Source organism: Epargyreus clarus, unplaced genomic scaffold, assembly GCF_041222505.1.
Source record: "Epargyreus clarus isolate Ecla_fem2 unplaced genomic scaffold, WU_Ecla_fem_2.2 ptg000018l, whole genome shotgun sequence".
NCBI classification, from domain to species: Eukaryota; Metazoa; Arthropoda; class Insecta; order Lepidoptera; family Hesperiidae; genus Epargyreus; species Epargyreus clarus.
Window position 1 is genome coordinate 10,474,679 of NW_027332226.1, and position 14,377 is coordinate 10,489,055.

A 14,377-nucleotide genomic window follows, 5' to 3' on the forward strand; every position below is an offset into this window, starting at 1 on the left:
ACTAGAATAGGGCTTCGGTATCCCCTGCCTGTCGTAAGAGGCGACTAAAAGGGCGCTTCCGGGGTTGCGGGCGGCAAGAGTGCGAGCTTGAACCGTCCAGTAAGCGACTCCGGGAAGGACGGCGGTATGTGTGGTCGCATACCGTCGTGAAAACCAGATGGTGTGGGAGGAGCGAAAACTGCTCTCCCAGGGCAGAGCCCGATTGGGGCATCGCGCTTGGAGGACTCCGGTTGCGTTCCGTCAGAGATCCCGGAGTTCTCCAACAAGTGTTGAGGACGGCCACCGGGGCGGTTTTAGTGCGGTAAAAATCCCACATAACCAGACGTCGCTCCCACGTCGTCGGGTACCTTTTGTAAGTTTAGTATAATTAATTATATTTATATTCAGCTTATTGTAATATAAACAGCACAGTTTAAATACCTGCTGTTTTTGTTCAAAATCTGAAGGTTAACTTGAACTTGGGTAATTAGTAAGCATTTACCGTGTTCTAGCGACCTCGAATCAGTACTCTCTGTTATGGACATGATAAGGGGCTACAAGATTTTATTGTCCTAAAACCCCCCGGTGATCGTCCTTGGCGCTTCGTTGTGAACTCGGTGATCATCAAAGGAACGCAACCGGCATCCTCTAAGTCCATTACCCCATCGGACTCCGCTCTGGTGAGCATGAAGCTCGCCAAATCATCTGTGTACGACAGTATGAGGCCACTCATACCGCTTCCCCTCTTGCCGCTCGCAACACCGGAAACCCCTTTTTAGTCTCCTCTTACGACACGCGGGAGATACGGTAGCCCTACTCTGGTTCCGAAACTATTTTGCACGACGCTTAAAAGCTTCCATAAAATAATGTATTTAACTATACTTATAATCTCATACATAAAAACTTAAAAATATTCTATAATATATTCCATTCCGCTGTACCACATACGACACAGTGTGTCGCTCCGCACTCGGTCGCGTCGGTCTGCAATATCACAGACCGTAGGAATCCAGCGTAAAACAAGTCACCCCGACTCTACAAAAGAAGTCTAAGTAAATTATTTAGAAGAAGCGAATAAAAGGCTTAGATTAATCCCGGAACTCTTTGCATGCCAAACCAGTATATTGTCATCGGGTTATCATTTTTTTAAAATACATTATCTTATATAACCTTGGGTTTATTTAAAAGCTGTCAAGTTTTCTTCCTATTGATACTATTATAGAATAATATGATATGATATTAGATAAAAAGTTGGCTAAAGCATTTTTTACAATGTTTAAGGAGGCTGATTTCTACGTCAATGAGTTTTTGTCATCTCATTTATGTATAGTAAAAAATATGTACATAAAGTTGCGTAAGTACAAAGTCCTTAAGCTTAATTTAGACATAGTTAATAATAATAATAATAATAATAATGGTTTATTGCCTCAAGAAGTTACACAAGTAAACAAATAATTTGGAATATTACATATTGAGAGCAAATGGAAACGGCTCAGCTGATGCAGACACAGGACCTAAATCCAGAACTGCGCTGATTTTCAGCCGCCCCGATTTCCCTGAGATGTTATGCGGGAATTGATGGTCAAGGCTCCCCAAATGCTGCCATTATACAATTTATATTGCGGTACAAAAACAACAAAACAAAAACAAAAACAAAAACATTATACACAAAAAGATATTTCCTGCTGGACTGATGCGTGTGTGTATGTGTGTGTGTGTGTGTGTGTGTGTGTGTGTGTGTGTACGTGTGTATGTGCGTGTGTGTGTATGGATACATATAAATGGGCGTGTAAATTATGCTTGTCGTAGTTATTAAGAATTTATATATATATTTCACATTAAACCGCGAAGTAATCCTTTAAACTGAGGTATTTGTTATGAGCTAGTTTCAAGTTTCAAGTTTACGCTGTGATCTAACGAAATATGTAAATGCCCATGGACACGTGTAATCAACAATGTGTTACAATAACAGTTCAACCGACCATGTAACAATTTGTTAAGAAATTAGTTGTTTTCAAGTACAGACTTTTGAACTACGTACTTAACTAAATTTTATTGAAATTATTTTAACATAATTCCAACATAATAATTTGGCAATTCCCTAGTTTACTTTGTAATGTGAAAGAAGAAAATGTACAAACAAAGGATAACTATAGATATATATACCTACAATGTAATAATAAAGAAAACTTAAGGAAAAAAATATAATCATGCCCTTACACATAGATTAGTAAAGATTACTCACTCCTAACTGGAGAATGTACCCAGTTTTGAGAATTGAAATACTTGCGTAAAAAAGTTTTGCCACGTCTCCGTGCTAAAATATCCCTAAAATATTTGAAATAATTATTTATTTATTATGTAAATTCATGTAAATTACGCAGTATTAGTTATTTATTCGCAAATTTTCTCTAAAAATGTTTTATTTGTCAAGAATTCAAAAAAAGAACTTACGATAATAAGCCATTTGTGGCTTAATTCAATTTTAAGGCGGCGAAGTATCTTTACTAATCTATGCCCTTACATTAAAATTTTACAATGAGTCCAAATCACTGCCACTCGGTAGGATCCAAAGAATGCTGGCTGCGTTAATGCGTTTTATGGCTAAACTTAACCTTTGGCCAAAATACACATTAGCTCTTAGGTCTCCAGATGCAACAACCAGAAAAACAGAAACGTCGATCAGGTGCGATTTTTGAAGACGCGAATCTTCTTGACTCTAAGGACCCAGCGTTTCTAGCGCTAACGGTACCTACAGACGATGTTTTTTATATTTCTTCAACATTTGCCCTTTAAAAAGGCAAATAAACATTCGATTACATTTTATTGTGCAAACGGCAGATTGACGCAAACAATCGCGATCACCTTTGAACACTATTACTGATAAACGCTTACCCTTATATCTTTTACTTCGTGATTTTCACGTGATAAGTTCTCCATTTATATGTACAGATATTGGACGTGTCTTAAAATAATAATTAATTTTCTATACAAAATTATATTCACAGGCACGGTTCTAGCTTGCGCCGCTGTGTTACTTTTGATATATTATTATTGTTATTACTTTTTGGTTTATATTTTTTTTCTTATAATAAATATGTTAGACGTATGGGAGAATACTCTATTGTTTGCCATAGTCTGATACGCTCTATGTCTAAAATCGACGGTCACAAGGCGATCCTTAGTAAACGAAATTGAGTAAAATTTACAGGAGAGTGTCTTAAACTTGAAATATTTTCAAAAATAAATGAATGCACTGGAACATTAGCAATATGTTTTGTATTTAGATGAGTTTTTTTTTAGTTTTAAACTTTAAGTAATTCTTCAGCAATGACGCAATATCGCTAATTAAGTACTGCCTTTGTTTGTAGAGTTCAAATAAATTTATTTATTTTCAGTAAATTAAAAAAAAAAAGACGGAAAAATGTTACTTTTAATTCGGTTAACATTTAGGGGTCCCTACTCCTTCGTTAACCCAAGGATTTCAACACCATCATATGACGGAAAAGGTATCTATGAAATGACAGTATTTTGCACGCATGTAGAATCGCACGTAGACACTATCTCGCGTCGTAGCACAATAGCCCTACTCGACCTAATATCTGACTCTGATTCTTTGTAGTATCTATATGTATATTTTACCCGTGCGGCGGAGCGGTCACCATACAGCTCGCGCAAAGGGTTCCGGGTTCGATCCCCGGCCAGACAGACATCTGATGAAATTGGATATCTGTTCTGGGTCTGGGTGTTTGTGTATTCGTCTTTGTGTGTGTTCATGGCAACCACAACACAGGGAATCCCAGTGTGCGGCTGTGAGTGTAGAATGCGTCTTTAGCGTCTTTATTTTACGTATTGTAATATTTCTAGAATCCTCTAGAATCTTCTCAGAGATTATTGTGCTCAAAATTAGAAGACAGAATGATACGGATATAGACTATTACGCAATTGATGCACACAATGTTCGCACAACGCGAGGCGGTCAATTTAGTAATCTTTTACTTTTAACCAGAGTATCTCAAACTTAACTACGTACTACTATTCGATTTGAAAACAACGGCAAACCCCCAGAACGTATATAACACAATATAAGGTTGTTTTATGTTCTTAAATTATACTATTTCTATGGAATCGTGAAATAATCAAATCTTTGAAGTTAAATTTAATCTATTTATAATGTAATTGTAATTCTGTAATTTGTATGTTGCAGCCAAGTAGCTTAAATAGCCGTTCAATTAATAGCCTAGCCTTTTTATTAAATGGAGACGCTCGTGTGTTTTTGGCGCCCCTCGTATGGCGGCGCCCGGTGCGGTCCCTCAGCTAGTATAATATCTTATATATAAAATTCTCATGTCACAGTGTTAGTAACCGTACTCCGAAACGGCTTTACTGATTTTCATCAAATTTTATATGCATATTCAGTAGGTCTGAGAATCGGCTACTATCTATTTTTCATACCCCTAAGTGTTGTTCACCCTTAACATTTTTTATTTATATGGCAACACAACGTTTTCCAGGTCAGCTAGTATCATTAGATAATTTATTTATTTATTTATTTATTTATTATTTAATGGTCACTAACATACTTTTCACTTTTACATAATCGAACATACATACATTATCGAGTAATCTCTACTTGCTAAGTGGCAGTACAATTATTAGTGACGACATCATGCCAAACATCGTAATTAAAAATATGATAATTAATATACAATCATAATTCAATAATATTAAAATAAGACAATATTTTAATTAAGAAAAAAAATTTACTAATAATAATTACATGCAGGCGAAAATCCTTTTTTTTAATACCGCGACCGCCAAAAGATAATGTCAAAATAACCTACTCCTAAATTCTAATAAAACTAAATGTATTAAATTTATGCTACCAAATGTAAGGAGTATGGGGATGAATGTCGCTCTTAATGGTGAGACTTTGCAATCTGTCAATGAAACTGTTTTCTTGGGGATAACCATTGATTCTAAACTCCAGTGGGGCCCTCACATCTCTGCTTTGTCCAGCAGACTTAGTACTGAAGCTTTTGCAGTCAGAAGAATTAGACAGTTAACAGACATCCCCACTGCCAGGCTTGTCTATTTCAGTTACTTTCACAGCATTATGCCTTATGGCATTCTGCTGTGGGGTAGTGCTGCTGACATAGACTCTATATTTACTATTCAAAAAAGAGCAATAAGGTCAATATATAGTCTGCGACGTGGTGAGTCCCTGAGAGAACTGTTTCCCACTATTAACATATTGACGGTACATAGTCAATACATCTATGAAAATATTATGTATATAAGAAAACATACTGATATGTTTGAAAACAATAGTTACTATTTTTTTCAAACATAACTTTAATACTAGAAATAGAAATAAATTAGCAATTCCTAAACATAGAATATGCAAGGTGGCTAGATCTTTCATGGGTAACTGTATTCGCTACTACAATAAAATACCTGACCACATTTTGAATCTCACAGAAAAAAGTTCAAATATGTCGTTAAACAAACGCTATGTAAAAAAGCGTACTATAAACTAAGTGATTATTTGACTGACAAAACGGTGTGGTCTGAAGTAGTCCCAGCTCCACATGTACCATTAGGTTAAGTTTAACATTTTAAAATCCAATTTTTTTAAAAGATGTGTATTATGGAGTTTCTTTCGCCGCTTCTTCTCCATAACGAAACACCTTGTGAAGTGGTGGTAGTTTGACATTCAAAAAGTGCTCTGTAAAGAACCTATTTTGAATAAAACATTTGGATTTGATTTGATTTACGTCAATGCCAAATTGACCTGTTTGCTCAAATGATATTTAAGTAGGTAGGTTAATGAATATTGTTAATGAAATAAAATGTATTCATACGCGTCATCGTTTTTTGCGACTAAATTAGTTTTTCACTTTTTTTTAATTCAGAAGTTTAAACGTTGAATTGCATACAAACTCCTGACCTAAAAAGTACTTACATGTAGTGATAGTGAAATTAAAGTCTAAGTTTAGTTAACTAAAATTAAAAATAACTACCAAATTTACTCTTTGAGACTAAGTTGGGCTAAGGACTAAGTTTGACACTCGTCGTATAAGTGTGGGCCTTACCTTGACACCTTCAAACCTTGACATCAGCGCTTAACATGTGTTTTAAGATAGAAATAGGTATGACAATGGTGCCTACGGATTTGAAGCATGACAGGCGGCATGGGTCGCTGACCTTCCGGCTGGTGCAGGTGCTCTCAGGTCATGGGTGTTTCGGGAAGTACCTGTGCCGCATAGCCAGAAGGGAGCCAACCACCCAGTGCCACCATTGTAGTAGCGACGAGGACACGGCGCAGCATACTCTGGAGGAGTGTCCAGCATGGGATAGTCAGCGCCGTGTACTCGTCGCTGCAGTGGGGCCTGACCTCTCGCTGCCGGCCGTGGTGAAAGCTATCGTCGTAAGCGCGGGGTCATGGAAGGCGGTCAAATCCTTCTGTGAGGAAGTAATCTCGCAGAAGGAGGCTGCGGAGCGGGAGAGAGAGAAATACTCAGACCTCCCAATCCGCAGGCGTAAAATCGGGCGTAGGCGAAGGTTTCCCCACGCCCATCTCCTACCCCCATAACGGAGGCATTGGCGTAGGACACGGGGGTGTCCTACGTCAAAACACCATTAAGCCTCGAGGTGGCGCGCGCGGTGTTCCCGCGTGCACCTCAAAGATGAGCGAATGGAGCAGCTCCAGCTCCATCCCGAACCGAGACGGGCCCGGAAGTGGGCAAACGCCGTCGGGATCGCGAACGAAGGGGTAGTGGCACATCAGTGGTCGACCTCGGTTAGAAATTGAATCTTATCTGGGGTTGACTGGTTCCCATGGGCGGTAGGCGATGCTTATCATCAGGTGGATGCTCTGCATGCCCGTCTGCTACTCTAACATTATAAAAAATGTGGCGGTAATACCAAAGCAGTAGCCGTGATTGCAAAAAATTGCCTCGAAACTTGTAATAATAATAATAATAATATTCTTTATTGTACCCAAAAAAGAACACAAAACAAAACATACAATTTTGGACGATACAAAAGGCGGTCTTATCGCTAAAACAGCGATCTCTTCCAGACAACCTTAGGATGAGGAGTTAAAGAAGAGATGACTTAAAATAATAGGGAGGGTGCAATTAAATGATAGATGCAGGACTAATATATAAAATTAAGTGTAAATATAGAGATAGCATACTATAGAACGAATAATAAATAAAGGGGAAAGAAGCTAAAAAAATAAAATTACAAAAAGAAAGTTAACACAGTTTTATAGGTGAATAGCAAGAGCACAGATTTTGGGAGAAAAAATAGTTAGAGGTGAAGGTAGTGAGATTTGACGAACTTGTAATAGTTTATTAACCGACTTCAAAAAGGAGCTGGTTATCAATTCGGCCGGTATCTATTTTTATGTGTATGTACACGAATTACTCCGCCGTTAGTGGACCGATTTTAATAATTATTTGTTTATTGTATAGAGACGAGCTGGAAGTTTATTAGACACGCTGCTTACATCATTATCCAACGAAATATATTGAGCGTCGACTTCAGAAATATGTAGTAAACCAACATTTATTTCAATTATTTTTTACTTTGTAGTGACATAGAATTCGGTTGTATTTTTTTGTTAAAAATTCATTCATTGGTATTTTCGGAAAGTTATGCATTCATTTTATTTCACAATCGGATATGACATGGGGTAAAGTCATAAATTAAGTTCTGTGATTTTACTGTCACAGATAAATATAAATTATGTTTTATAAAGTGCAATATGGCCGGGTGGATAGTTTTTATATACACGAGTGAAATACATTTTAAAAGTATGTCTGGTAATATATGAATGTATTTATCACTGTAACAATGTATGTCTTTTATTTTTTCTTTCCCCTTTCACGTTTTTTTTTTTATTATGCTTCTTTCTTTCATCTTATTGACATTTATTTATATGCTTCTATTTTATTGAACCGCCTTCAATTTATTTCTGCACATCCTCCAAGGTTGACTGGGAGAAAATGCTATTCAGCATTAAGTCCGTCTTTTGCACCACAACTTTGTTTTGGTTAATAAAGTATAAATAAATAAATGTATAATAAATATTGTTTTTTACAATTTCGCAATTTTCAGAGTAAAAGCGACACGACAAAGCGAAGACATTTTTGCTTAGTCCCTAGGAGTAGTAATGCACTTATCACTGACTTTAGTTAATCCTCGAATGAACGAGCATGAAGCCTGATATTAAGTGCCTTCTGCTGCCCATAAACATCGCTAAGTTAAATAAAATAATTCCTTTCTGGAGTCCATAACCGATATGTTGCAACTCTTAGGCTCGCCATACATGGACTGCTCGAGCAGTTACCCCGTTATCAACATACACGGACCGCCCTTGCAGTCATCGTCAACAGCTTGAAGCTGCCATTGATAACTCCTTGAGCGGTTAAGCTAACTGCTCGAGGAATTTGTGCAGGCGGGAAGCATGCGCAACGAGGAATGAAGAGCGCGGGCCGAGGTAACTGCGCAAGAGCAGTCGTCAGCTCGAGCAGTCAGTGTATGGCTGGCGACTGCTTGACCGCAAGATGAAAAATCACCGTGCTACCTACCGTCTCAATCAATTGCAACTGCTCGAGCTGTTCGTGTATGTACGTACTTACAAGTCTGAAGTTCACTATGCACTCGCAACTTGAAGCATTCGATACTGGCTGCTACAAGCTACTCGTGTATGGCCGGCCTTAAACACTAAATTTGGAGCGAACATCCTTTCCGACACTGTTTTGTGATACATGTGACACAAAGGTGATAGAATAAATACGGTTCGAAGGGGATACCTTGTAACATCTACCTATTTCTATAGTCTGATTCATAATTAGGTGTCCAAAATGTAAACAAAGAAATGTCACTGTCAAAATTAACAAGACACAAAAACTTTAAACAAATTTAACGAAAAACGAAAACTTTAACAACTATACACAATTTAACAAACGCGCTATAAAAACTAGAAAACATTGAGTTTGATCGCAATCACGAAAATGAATAATATCAGCTACGAAACTTAAAAATGACGGCACAAGATTGTTGATTGTTTGCACAGAGAATGTTTTGGATTCAGATTGTGTTACCATTATCACATTTTAAATTTCTACCATAAACCTTGTTTTTTATGATTATTACTGTATGGAACGAAATTGAATTAATATAAATATTGGACAATGTGAATTGTTTTTAAATTATTGAGATTATTAATTTTTTATCGTTGTATTAATTTAATATTGTCAAAAATAAGAAACTACCATTTGAAACATATTTTCTTGGTAGGTCAACACCTTTGTTTACATTTTGGACACCTAATTATGAATCGGACTATAGCATGATGCACTTCTTGCGTTTTGAAGGAAGGGTGTGGATACGAGCTGACTTGCATATGAAACGACCATCTTAATCTTGAGGAGTGAGATCGGCTGGGGCTGAGATTGCCTGCAGATAGAAACCACTGTTCTGTATGCAGTATGTTACTAATGTACATGGGCGGCAGTTACCACTTAATTTTAAGTATTTATATTAATGGACTGCATGCCGGCTTGATATTTCTAATTTATGAAAAAACCTTAAATCCTTATCCTTACTAATATTATAAATTCTAAAGTAACTCTGTCTGTCTGTCTGTTTGTCGCTTTTTCACGCCTAAACCACTGAACCGATTTTAATGAAATTTTGTACAAAGATAGTCTAAAACCCGAGAAAGGACATAGGATAGTTTTTATCCCGGAAATCCCACGGGAACTAGGGATGGCGATCTAAGATCGATTAATCGGAGAATCGATTTCTTGGACCAAAAAGTCGATTATTTTAATCGATATTAGTAGGGATTGAATCGTAAACTATGCATTTGATCAAGTGATGATCTTTAGCAAAGTTGTTGTCCATGAGCCCACGAAGGTTTCAGATTTGGTACGACCAATTTTCGCCAGATGGCGCCACTGTCATTCCAATGAAGGTACGAATTTCAGTCTAAAAGTGTATAGTTTACCACATGTTACTATACTACTTACAAGCTACTGATCAATATTCTATGTCGATGCAATAACGCAGACTGGCCGGCCCATTACAGCAACTATGCGTGAAGAAACTCATTAGGTGTAATGAACGATTTGTTTCGTAGCAGGTATAGTTGTTCAGTTCAACATTGACACGGTTTTCAGTTAAGTCTATGTTATTTCGCTTCATCATCATCATCAACCCATTACCGTCCCACTGCTGTGCATGGGTACACTCTCAGAATGAGAAGGATTAGGCCATAGTCCACCGCGCTAGACAAGTTGGTATTGGTAGACTTTACATACCTTTGAAAACTCTCAACTATTCAGGTTTCCTCAAGACGTTCTCCTTCATCGTTTAAGCAGGTGATAAATAATTTCTAATACGCACATAACTTTGAAAACTCTGGGACAACAGCAGTAATAGCCTTTTTTTTCTTCCTTCAAAAGGTACCCTATGCCATGGGAGCGCTACGGGGTTATGTGAGATTCTTACTACCGCACTAAAACCCCCCCGGTGGCCGTCCTCGGCGCTGCGTAAAGGACTCCGGGATCTCCAGAGGAACGCAACCGGAGTCCTCTTAGCACGTTGCCCCCTCGGGCTCCGTCCAGGTGAGCATGCCGCTCGCCACACCGTCTGTTGTACACGACGGTATGCGACCACACATACCGCCGTCCTTCCCGGGGTTGCTGGCCGGGCGGCTTGAGCTCCCACTCTTGCCGCCCGCAACCCCGGAAGCCCCTTTTAGTCGCCTCTTACGACAGGCAGGGGATACCGTAGCCCTATTCTGGTCCCGGAACTACAGGGACAAGCAGTGATAGCCTAGTGGTTAAGAAACTCGGCCTCTTGATCGAAGGGGCTATATATATACTCTTAAAAGTTATAATATCGTAAGTATTACAGAAATCATTTTAATTTCAATGAGGGTCGAAAGGTGATTGGGGCAAAACGAAGAAATAACAAATAATTCTGAATATATAGCTTTTTATACATTTATTAAAATAATATATTTTATATCACGGCGTGCGTAAATTGACGTTTTACGCACGCTTCGCGTGCGCAAAACCCCAATTTCCGACCCCGTAATATAAAATTTTATACAACACGCGGACGAAAAATGTTTTTCTGACTCGTGTGATTGCAGTCCTCGCCTGCGGCTCGGCCTGCAAACTCACACTTGTCAGAAAAAAATTTTTCGTCCTCGTATTGTAATGTACTATTTTTATACATTTATTAAAATAAATGTATAAAAAGCTATATACCTAACCTTATTTATACATTTTGAATTTTAAACTACTTCCTCATACCCTTGGTTTCAGTGCCCATGAGAAATAAGCAATGATAGCCTTTCTTTTACGAGGGGGAACCTTCAAAACGTACCCCATGCCGTGGTAGCGACACGAGGTTATGTGAGATTCTTACCGCACTAAAACCCCCCGGTGGCCGTCCTCGGCGCTGCGTAGAGGACTCCGGGATCTCCAAAGGAACGCAACCGGAGTCCTCTTAGCGCATTGCCTCGTTGGGCTCCGCCCAGGTGAGCTTGACGCTCGCCACACCGTCTGTCGTGTACGGCGGTATGCGGCCACACATACAGCCGTCCTTCGCGGGGCCGCTGGCTGGGCGGTTCGAGCTCCCACTCTTGCCACCCGCAACCCCGGAAGCCCCCTTTTAGTCGCCTCTTACTTACGTACTAATAGGAAACTCGGTTTTCAGTAGCGGTCCAAGGTTCGAATCCCAGGCACTTCTGATTTTTCAATTAACAATTTCTTAAACGGTGAACGAAAACATCGTGAGGAGACCTAAACGCCTGAGAATAAAAAAAAACTCGCATGAATGAGTGACGCCTATCAATTGAATATGTCCTTGGACTACTCTCACTCTGAGACCCGTGCCCAGGAGTGGGACAGCAATGACTTGACGCCTACGACGTGTATCTGTTCCAAAACTGCATCAGCCGACATAGACATTTTTCATGACGAATGTTGTCGTCTTAAAAACAAATTATCTACCTACCTCAACAGTTTTGCTTCCTGAGTAAATTATGTATATTTATTGTATAGATTATTTTATTTTCTTTTCTAAGTATCTTACATTATTTGCATAGATATTACGTCTATATTTCTATAAATGTTGTACATGCCTATAACTGACTTGCATACCAGTGTATCTTATTATATCACAATGTTATTTATAAAATTTCTGTATATTATGCTGTTGGTGTGTCAAATAAATAAAATAATAAAAAATAAAACTGATACGTGTTCATCCATACGCGTGTAAGTAACCGATGTTCCCTTATCGGCCATTTTTAGATAATAGCTATTTAAAGTTATAACCTCAAGTCTTGAGTATTAAGGTCTCTTTCTTCTTTTTCCATCCCTGATCCCTTTATTTAGGGTCGGGTCTCCTCACAGTATTGCGCCAAACACTTCTGTTTTGGGTTGTCGTTTCTGGCAGTTGGGCTTGCTTGAGGTCTCTTTTGATAATTGACCATACCGCCATACTTATTTCTGACCGCACTACCGCCATACTTATTTCTGACTAATAACAGTAGTCTTCAAGGCTCCTATATTCCAGTTTGAGGGAGACATACTTATCCGAGGCGTTCCAACTTAGTTCTCAGATGTAGTAACGCATCTGTAGCCTTCCGCAAGGACTCTACTCTTATCGGGGGTTGTTTACAGATGTGCATGGAAGGCAGTAGCTACTCACAAGCACGTGAACTACATGCTCGTTTGATACGACTATATTATAAAAAAACTTGATGATGAAGCGATGAAGAAATATACATAAACATTCAGACTTGAAACAGAAATCTACATATATTATTTAAAATTTGCTTAGCTGATGTTCGAACCTAGCTCAAAACGGTATGACGATAGCCGCGTCACATCTTACGTCATTAAATTAGTAATTAATCTAGTGAACTGAGATAACAAATTTCTAGAAAATGTTTAAAAGCAATGAATACTATAAATGTAAAAGCCGATATAATTTAATAGTATGAACTTCGACCTTTTACGCTGGTCCCAGATTCGAATTCTCTGATTTTTAATCGACTCCAAAACAGAGGTTCTGTATTTTTTTTTATAATATAGGAGTAGCAGACGAGCATGCAGTCCATCTGATGGTAAGTGGCTATTACCGCCCATGGACATCTGTAATCAATCCCAGATAGGATTAGACATTCCTGAGGTCGAACACAGATGCGCCGCTACCCCTGAGGACTAAGCTGAAACGCTTCAGATAAGTCTGTCTCCCTTAACACACCCTTCAAAACGGAACACAGCAGCGCCTAACAATGCTGTTATTAGGTAGAAATAGGTGTGTACTGTATTCGACTGCTATGTAAGTAAATTTGCACGTCCGAGATTTTTTCAAAAACTACTGAGTTAATTTGCATATGGTTTGATTATTTAAATCACGATAAATCAAATTATTCATGACTAGCTGACCCGGCAAACTTTGTACCGCCTCAAAATCTATTTATCAAATATATTTCATATAAAATATAGCCTATGTTACTCGTGGATAATGTCGCTTTCGAATGGTGAAAGAATTTTTAAAATCGGTCCAGTAGTTTTTGAGCCTATTCATTACAATCAAAGAAACAAACAAAGTTTTCCTCTTTATAATATTAGTATAGATTTTTAACGTTATTATCAAGGAAATTTACTTGCCTAAGCATCGTAAGTAATTATCAAAGCTATGTTAAGCCTACCAATACGCGTTTAAGACACGATTCCCATTATGAGTCATTTCAACTTAGTTCTCAGAGCTACGAGTACCACATTTTTGTAACCATTTTCAGGCAGGCTGTTGTTGTATTTGGTGACAGATTTTCATGCATTGACCACTTTTTATAACTGTTCAGTGGGTTCAATGGCCATTCCTTTTAATTTACTATTTTAGTAGCAAGAAAACATTCAAATCATGTCTGTGTTGAACTCCAAATGGGATTGGAGCCATTTATGAGGTCTACGACCATGGGCGCCGCCAGGGGGTTGAACTTACATGGTCAACATGGTATACTGTCACTATTGTATGAGTATTCTATTTTTTGTACGTAAAATAATGGGTTAATGATAAAATGGATGGAAATAAACGGGATCTCCACGCGTAATTTCAGTAAGTTGTTTGTCGCCCAAGTAACTAGGGTTGCTAGAGTTTTTCAAGTATTCAAGTACCTATTTCTTACAAAAACATTGCAAAAAATATTATTATAGGAAAATATAATTTCTATGAAGATCTTGATTTTTTTGCCGTTCTATTTCTAATTATTGGAAATCACTGCTTAAGAATCGATTTCGAAGCACGACGACATTTGAATTGCTTAAGTACTTAACAAACTTTATTATTCTTCTAT

At 38.1% G+C, this 14,377-nt stretch overlaps 1 protein-coding gene across 1 annotated transcript; it reads left to right on the plus strand.

Moving 5' to 3' along the window:
- The first annotated feature begins 6,139 nt into the window (after positions 1-6,139).
- Positions 6,140-6,574, plus strand: LOC140749648 (uncharacterized). The gene has a single exon (XM_073082762.1). It carries the CDS (start codon positions 6,140-6,142, stop codon positions 6,572-6,574), a length of 435 nt encoding a protein of 144 aa, XP_072938863.1.
- Positions 6,575-14,377: the final 7,803 nt, after the last annotated feature.